Source organism: Tribolium madens, unplaced genomic scaffold (assembly GCF_015345945.1).
Source record: "Tribolium madens isolate multiple individuals breed KSU strain unplaced genomic scaffold, Tmad_KSU_1.1 Scaffold_97;HRSCAF=244;Tcas5.2_LG3a, whole genome shotgun sequence".
NCBI classification, from domain to species: Eukaryota; Metazoa; Arthropoda; class Insecta; order Coleoptera; family Tenebrionidae; genus Tribolium; species Tribolium madens.
Window position 1 is genome coordinate 776,341 of NW_025401069.1, and position 8,375 is coordinate 784,715.

Genomic DNA, 8,375 nt, shown 5'->3' on the forward strand with positions numbered 1-8,375 from the left:
CTTAAAATCACCCAGTATAATAATATTTATAATTTATTTAGTTGATAAATAAAGGGTTTTTTCGTTCATAACAATTTGAAAGCATTAAGTATCAACAATAGTTATTTATTATACAAGACGAGTAAATAAACAATCTTTATCGTCGTGTATAATATTTCGTTTTATTTTGTACTCATCTACCAGAATTTCTTTAATATAAACAGTAGATAAAAATTACTTTATTTCACTGGAAGATAAAAGACTACTTTATCTACTGAAATTAGTTGATAAAAGCACTCTTTAACATTGAGTACAAAATAAAAAAATGTATTATTTCAAAGTCTATTATCGATTTTTCATTGTTAAAAAAATTAGAACTCGGTAACAAATGAAAAATAATGTGCCTAGACTTACTAGACTAGTGTTGTTTTAATTTGAGGCTAAGTCGGCTCGAATCTTCAATTAAGGTTGATCTCTGAAGCTTACGGAAAGCTATCTCGTGGTTTCAGTTCCGATACAGTGCTTGAAGCTTTCAGGAGGATGACATTAACTCCGCCTATCGCATGCGCTCGCCGTATCAGCCAATCACGTTAGACAAGCCTCATTACCAAATTACTAATTAAACATCTCAAACTGATCACATGAACAAGAATTTTCACCAAATCGTGCCCTAATACTGAAAATCAAAACAAAATTTTTACTTCGGCTGAAAAAAGCTTTCACGGTTGTTTTCAGTGAAAGCTCTGTGTTCGAAGACTTGTCGAATTTTCGTCTGTCGAATAATTGTCCATGGTGGTGAAATGATGAGCATCCCTTGTAGAGGTGGTGCCTTTGGAGGGGGTAGGAACCGCCCCGCCCCTTAGAGGAACCGCCACTTGCGATATTGCTTCCTGCCATTCCTGCCGGCGCTTCGTGTTCCGCAGGAGCTGCACTACACTTCCTGTCAACACTGTCTTCCTGATCTATCATTGACTGATCGCTGCCATTTGCAACTGGTAGCTGTAACGACGTGTTAATTAGTGTTTTTGGGGCGATTTTCGCAAAGTTGCGGTTTATGGCAGTTGCGTGTTATATGACAGTTGATTATTTAACTTTAGTGTTAAGCCGATTCTGGTTACAAGGTAAGTGAAAATGCTGCCTTTTGCATGTTGACGTCGTGCTTACATATTTATGTACTGCCATCTTTTGGCGATAGGCCAAAGAGAAGCGGGAAAAAGAATGAACTTGTAATAACAGTTTGAGGGTTGGAAAACGGCACTGGAGGATAACTCTTTGTGACAACAAAAAAATTTGTGTTTTTAGAAGAAAAGTTGTTCACTTCATGTGTCAGATATTGTCTAAAACTCCTCCTGTAATAAAAGCTGTGGTAGATTTTGTAAGGCAGAGATAAGAATATCCCACCCAGTACGTAAAGGTGCCGACGGTATTTTATGATGACAACGGCTTTGTCGCCATCCGGAACTGATAAAAACTTGAAATATAGTCTATGGGGCCGGACATTATGGATAAACCACAAGCTCCGTCATCTCTATCTTACTACACCGATATTTATAAGCTATAAAATACTTTTGCGAGGATATATTAAAAATTTCATGGCGATTTTTATCAAAAAAAAAAAGACAGAAAAGTGACTTCTGCATCTACAACTTATAAATAAATTAAAACAAAATCAAACTTTTTATTTAATAAACTAGTTAAATAATAGACTTCTTGCAACATTAATATCATACCTACATATTTTTTATTTGAACAGTTATGAGAAAATGTTGGGGTTTAAAAAGTTGATTTTTTCCATTCAGGCTTTTGTTTCTATTCTCTTAACGTAATAAAGTTAACAAAATGACTTTTAATAAAGACCCGACTGATAAAAAGTAAATTAAAATTTCAATTCAGATTTAATACCTAACTTGAACAAGTCGTCACTTCTTCTTAAATGAAATTTGATTGCAAATGTTGCAAAATGGAGGTACAGGAGTTAAAGTCATCTTGCACAAAAATTAAAGCTTATATTGATTGAAATATATTTCGGACACTAACTAGTCCCATCTTCAGTCTTCAGTTGATAATAGAAACATAATAAACATATAAATTATTGAACTTTAAATTTAAAAATTTTAAAAAGTAAAAGTGATCGAGGAAATGTCTATAACTCTGTTCTTAGATTCAGTTTAGAGAAAACCAATTAAAAACTAAGTTGGGAAACCAATTACACAAATGGATATAAGCTTATTTAAACATTTTTTTTTAATTGATTTACAAAAATAAAAAAGTAGGATGGCCTTTACAAGTCAATTTCACTTATTTGAGAAATAAAATGACACTTACTTAAATTATTAAAACTGATGAACTACGTTTTGAAAAAAATTCAAACTTGGACAACTACGACAATAATGAAAACTTTTCAACAATTGAAGTGGATATTAACTATCTTTGGAGAAATCAAAATGTATGTATGTTAAAAGAATAGCAATATAATATAATGACAATAGACACGGTTTCGAAGGTTTATTTTGCGTTTTATTTTATATTATTTTTATGCCTTTTTTCTTTAACGATACAATACAATTGTTGATACCATATCTTAAAAAACTTAAAACCATATCTTAAAACTTTAGCAGTAATTTGATAACGAGTCATCGAAATAGAGTAAGAGACGTAATAAGAGCCAAAGGAGGTCCCATCACACAATACTAGGTTTTTATAGGAACGGTGAAAATTTTAGAATTTATTTCTTCAGAAGTTTCTTTTTTTATTCATTTTTAATTTTAATTATAGTTTTTTATTGATTATTATTTTCTTCAGTGTTGACTATGAATGAGTAGAAATTTATTTATTGTAACTGTTTTTCTATTTAATATACATTATATTAAAAAAATTAAGAGTATCTTCTTAATAACTACTTCAATTGTTGAGCAGTTTATTTAATTTTTGAATTTTCAACAACCGTCAATTTTCACAAATACAAGGTGCCCCTGAACTCGCGCCCCAGAGAAAAATGCCATGTAAAGTAAGATACCAAGAACATGAAAAAAATTCTATCTATAAAAATTTCCAAGTTATGAGAGTATAAATTTTGCACTTTGACTCTATTTATTTCTGTTGGAAAAATAATTTTTCAAGTTTTTTTGATACAGACTATTAGAAGAGGAAACAAGGAAGCTGTATCCTAAATTGCAACTCTGTTTAATGTTATTTGTGGCTTTTATTGGCAAATTTTTTGTACCTTTACTAGATAATTATAAAAAACATATTCATGATCATCGGTATCATTAAATAGACATAAAAAAATGTCAAATGTCAAAAAATAAATGTCAAAATTTTAGAATTTTTTTTTTATGTTCTTGGTATCTTATCTTACTTCAAATTTTTCTCTGGGGCGCACCCTGTATAAGCAAAATAACTAGTTTACACGATTTTTCTACCTTAGCTGAAAGTTATAATTTCTTATAGATTTTCAGGCACTGAGTTCAAAAAAAGTATTCAAAAAAATCTACCACGTTACGTTTAAGAAATATGTAAATAACAAAAATACCAAACCGCCAAACAACAAATTAAAAATGAGTTATTTTACTTTGTTTTTTATATTTTTTGGATCAGTTTTCTTTATAACAGTTCAACAGTAATCTTCTAACATATTTTCATCCCAAAAACCTTTGTACCGATCTTTGAAAAGCCTTCAGATCTCGATGAATACACTCGCCCTGTTCGTCACTCATACTGCCTAAGTTTTTAGAAAAAAAAGTCCAAATGCGAGTCAGTGAAATGTATTTGAAGACCCATTTAGACCCATCTGGTGGTAATTTTGCAATAATTTAGCAACAATTAATTAAAAAAAAAAACTTTTAATCAAAAGCAGGAAAATTATCGTTGGGAACAAAAAACTGTGACGTGATAAAACAAATTTAAGTATTATTTTTGTTTAATTAAAGGTAAATAAACTTAAAAATAAGAATTTGACTAAAGGTATATTAAACAAGTTATTATTTGTAAACTAGTATAATTATTATAAAAATGATTTATTTTACAAAATAAGAAATTTTGGAGACATTTCAAGTCGTTAGAAAATAATGTGACTGAAAAAAAATCAAAAAGAAATGTTTAGTAAAATGTTTTTTAGGATACTGAATTGGTAACTAGCGTTTAGATAGTCCGGTAGATAAAATTTACTGGTAGAAGTCTACTACCGGCCGGTAGTCTAACTACGGGACTCGTTTATAACTATATAAACACTACTTAAATTTTTGTTTTCATAAATTTTTAATTTTTTTTTTGAAAGTGATCGTTGCTGTATCCTAAAAACTCTTACACATTATACGACCGGTATCATTTTTATGGCCTTGTCATGGCGTCGCCATAAAATAGTTGCTACTGGTCTAATACCGTAAATAGCTATTTTTATTGGTAATGCTAATTGTATTTTTTCTTATTATTAATTGTGTAGGTATACAAAGCACAATAAATTATTTGATATTTTAATGCCAAAAATTACCGGTCCTATATAAATATTATTGTTGATGAAAGAGTAGTTCACTTCTTCCCTGACAAATACCTCATCCAGTTTCAATTTTTGAAATAAATTCAAAATATAAAAAAAATGTTTAATGCCTCACCAAGATCTTGCATCCACACAGTAGTAAGATATTTTTTATGCTTTAAAGTGTATCTACAACTTTTATTGTTTTGTTTTTCTCTTTTAATAGATAAAAATTACTCAATACACAAATTTTATTTAAGGGAGAGAGAAAGAAAATAATAGACGACCATTCATCTAAAATGTATGAATGTTGTTTATGAGCTAAAATAAGATTAAATGACTTTAATATTTGGTCTCCAAATTAAACAACCCACTTTTGACACTGTTTTTATTTTAGAATTGTTTAACAAAAATTAATTAAATAACACTGGAGCTAATTTATTTTAACTACAGTTTAAATTAATATTATGTTGTTAAGAACGTAAAAAACATAAATTCCTATAATTTTTTTATTATTAAAAATAAATCTGTATACTAACCAATTTGTTTAGTACTAAAAAAAGTTATGTATTGATGGAAAAATTTACTTCTATTTAATCAAATGTCCTAAATAATTAAGAAAAAAAGTAAATTTTCAAAATTGGATTTTTAAAAAAGGTAATGTATAAAACACCAGATCCTGTAAAATTTTCTCGCCAATTTAATATAATTAAAAAATGTTGGGTCGCATTACTCCAACTACAATGTTTTAGTTGTCTAAAAATAAATTTTGTAAAACACTGCATAATGAGATGAGGGAGCTCTTCCTGTTGCCTAATTGAAACGGAAACGAACAATCGTGTTGGCCGCGACAAACTCGCGTGGCTCGACTTAAATTTACTGATAAAACCACTGATAACAGATCAAGAAGCCAGCGATTACCATTTATATATTAAACACAAATAAATAACTAGTTGTAGTGTTCTACCAGTTCTGTTTTCCCACCAAAAATGAGGTAAGACGCTTGATAAAAAAAAATTCGCGTCAAAATTACTCTTGCATGCCAGAGTATTTATCTTTGATAAAAACGAGCGTAAAACGTAATTACTAGATGATAAAGTTCGTCACGAAATAGGCTAATAGGAATTTAATTGTTGAAGAAAAAAGTGCCCCCTTCGTCGCAAAATGTACGAAAGCTCGTGTTCGTACCAAGGAGCTTTGGAATTGAAACGAAGCTCAGGAAGCACGTGTCCGCTGGGAATCAAGACTGAGGAATTTGGAACGGCCGATTGGCCTGCTTATAGATTCTGCAATCCAAGCACTTTTGAGCAACTCAAGCAGAGTGTTGAAAAGGCGAAAGCTGCCTTACAGGTAGGTGTGATTCCCATTTTCATTTTTTAGCGATTTTATCGTGCTTTTTTTAGGACAGAAGTGGTTTTCTAGGGACGGGAAGCGCCTTCAGTGATTTGTACAGTGGAGTTTCGACGGGAAGATCACAAGAAAATTTGCAGGATAATGCCAGAATAAGAGAAGGGAGTGATAACGACACCAAGAGGATAACTCAAGGTAAGTGCGGTTTTCTAATAACGTAATCGTCGTAATTATTTGGTAATGGCGGAGGGACTTCCTCAATAACAACACGAGCGGTGGGTCGAAAAAACAACATAAAATTCAATTTTTTTATTTCATTTTTCAAAACACTAAAAATGTATGACTAAATAATTATTAATGTGAATATGTCTCAACAAAACTTTTCTGATTTTTACGATCCTTCCATAATTTATAAGAAAATAAGTGTTTCAATATCAAAACGCAACTTTTGTGAAATAAATAATTTGATCTGTTATAAGTTTACTTTTATAAATTTGTAAATTATTTACAAATAAGTCACAGCTTATAGTACCTACTTCTGTCTTCGAAAGTCTTATTTTAGTGCTGGAAGAGTTTTTGTTTGACAAAATAATGTGAAATTTGAATCAATATTTCAATTTTGTTTCTCAGAATTGACTTTGAAGCCAATTTTATGTGATTATAAAATATTATAGAAAATAATCTTCGCATTTTTCCACATATTCAGATTAATTAAAAAGATATGACTCACTTGGTATGGTCGTTTTCGGACATTTGTTGAAGCACTAAAAATTTTTGTCTAAATAATAAATCAGTAAAGTGAATGTTTATACAAAATGTCTCAACAAAACTTTATATAAATATAGGTACCGGGTGTTCTGTTTTTATTCTTACAAATTTAAATAGATGATTGAATATTCAATTTCAAGATCAAAGTTTCCTATAAACATGTTTCGAAAAATGCTATGTAAAAAAGCTACACCCCTTAAAAGAGATGCGTTTTGAAGGGTTTTCTCCAATATTTCAGAATAGATAAAATTACAAAATTTAATAAAAGAAAAAACAAACTAGTACACTTAAATATACAGTATATCCCCAGATTGAGTTTACAAGAGGAAAAATTTTTTTTTTGATTTCACCCTAAAATTTCAAATGAAAAACAGCGAACTAATCTGTAATTAAAACTTTATCATTCTGATTCAGTGGAAAGAAAAATTAATTATTTTTTGGATTGCAGACTCCTATTTTTTTTCTCTGCTTTTTAAGTCCCATCACATTTTATTTTTTTGACAATTTGTCAAATAATTAATTAATTAAATAATGATTGTTCTTGTTAAAAATGACTTCGCTGTTTCTTTGAGTTGCAATTTATTAAATTTATATTTTTCACAAACATTTTTGTTATTTAACTTGCGTCAATGCAATTGTCAGAGTAACATTATTGTCAAAAAAATTAATACGCTAATGTTATAGAATTTAAAATGCAGAAAAAAATTACTGCAAGTCTAAAATCAAGGGAAAAATGAACTTTTCTTTCCACGGAGAATAATAAAGTTTTAATTTCAGATTTAGATATTCGTTTCAGGACAAGGAAAAAATGTTTTTCCTTTACAGTTTTGACGTAAAATCAAGATAAACATTTTTCGTCAACTTTTTATGTAAAAAAACAAAAAAAAAACAAAAAATGACATTAAAAAAGTTGTTTTATAAAAAAAGTCTTTCTTATGACAAGTGGATATCAAGTGATTCATTTCACTACACTATTTATTTTAAAATATCGAAAATTACTAAATTTTGTAACTACTTTCTTCTTGAATTAAGGGGTTATTTATGTATTTTTATTTTAATTTTGTGTTTTATTGGCTACTTATGTTTGTTTTCGAGAAAATTTCAAAGGTAACTACGTTAGATTCATAAAAAAAGTCATGAGAACAATTTTTTAGGAAACAACTGATTAATCAAACACTTGTTTTTCAATATTTTTTAAACTTGCAAAAAATTGTTGAAATTTATTAAATAAGTATTAGCAGCGTTTTTTCCCCACGAAATTAAATGCTTTAACTGAATTATTAAGTATTAAAAAATACCCGATTTTTGAAATACCTACCATGATAATTATTATTATTAGCGTTTAAAAAAATAATAGTTATTTATTCGACGAGTTTGAGGGTAAATCGGACGCTTTATTTGACCGAGTGGATTTTTAAACCACGAGTGTAACGAGTGGTTTACCATCCACGAGGTGGAGTAAATAATCCGGTTTACACTCAAACGAGTTGAATACAACATTTTATTCTTCGAATTAGAGTCAACAAGGCTTTAACTTGCTTTAAATCTGTTAAAAATAATCTGACGTTTCGTATAGAGAAATGCGAAACAGTTGTCAAAACTTCCTTACACGGGAGAAAATCCGTAAATTTTGACAGTGTCGAAGAATAAAGTACTTTTTAGCATTTTTTAAATTCTATTAATCAAAATTAACACAATGCTGTAGATTTAAAAAAAAACTGGTTTTGAGAAATACGAATGAATCTGAAATCACATTATTTTTCAAACTGTTTTTATTAGTATTTGTGCAATTAAAGAACAGAAA

The 8,375-nt window shown here is 29.2% G+C and overlaps 1 protein-coding gene across 3 annotated transcripts in view; it reads left to right on the forward strand.

Annotated features, from left to right (window-relative positions):
* Positions 1-863: 863 nt before the first annotated feature.
* The window catches only part of LOC123014291 (DNA-binding protein D-ETS-3), an 80,254-nt gene continuing 72,742 nt past the window's right edge, over positions 864-8,375 (forward strand). For 2 of the 3 annotated variants that reach the window (XM_044413327.1, XM_044413329.1), the window contains exons 1-3: positions 5,308-5,447; positions 5,593-5,803; positions 5,857-5,998. In XM_044413327.1, the coding sequence (XP_044269262.1) occupies positions 5,443-5,447; positions 5,593-5,803; positions 5,857-5,998 (358 nt within the window). In that variant the 5' untranslated portion in view covers positions 5,308-5,442. Of the gene's footprint in view, positions 1,101-5,307; positions 5,448-5,592; positions 5,804-5,856; positions 5,999-8,375 lie in introns of those variants that run through there. The other variant, XM_044413328.1, reaches the window with a different exon arrangement.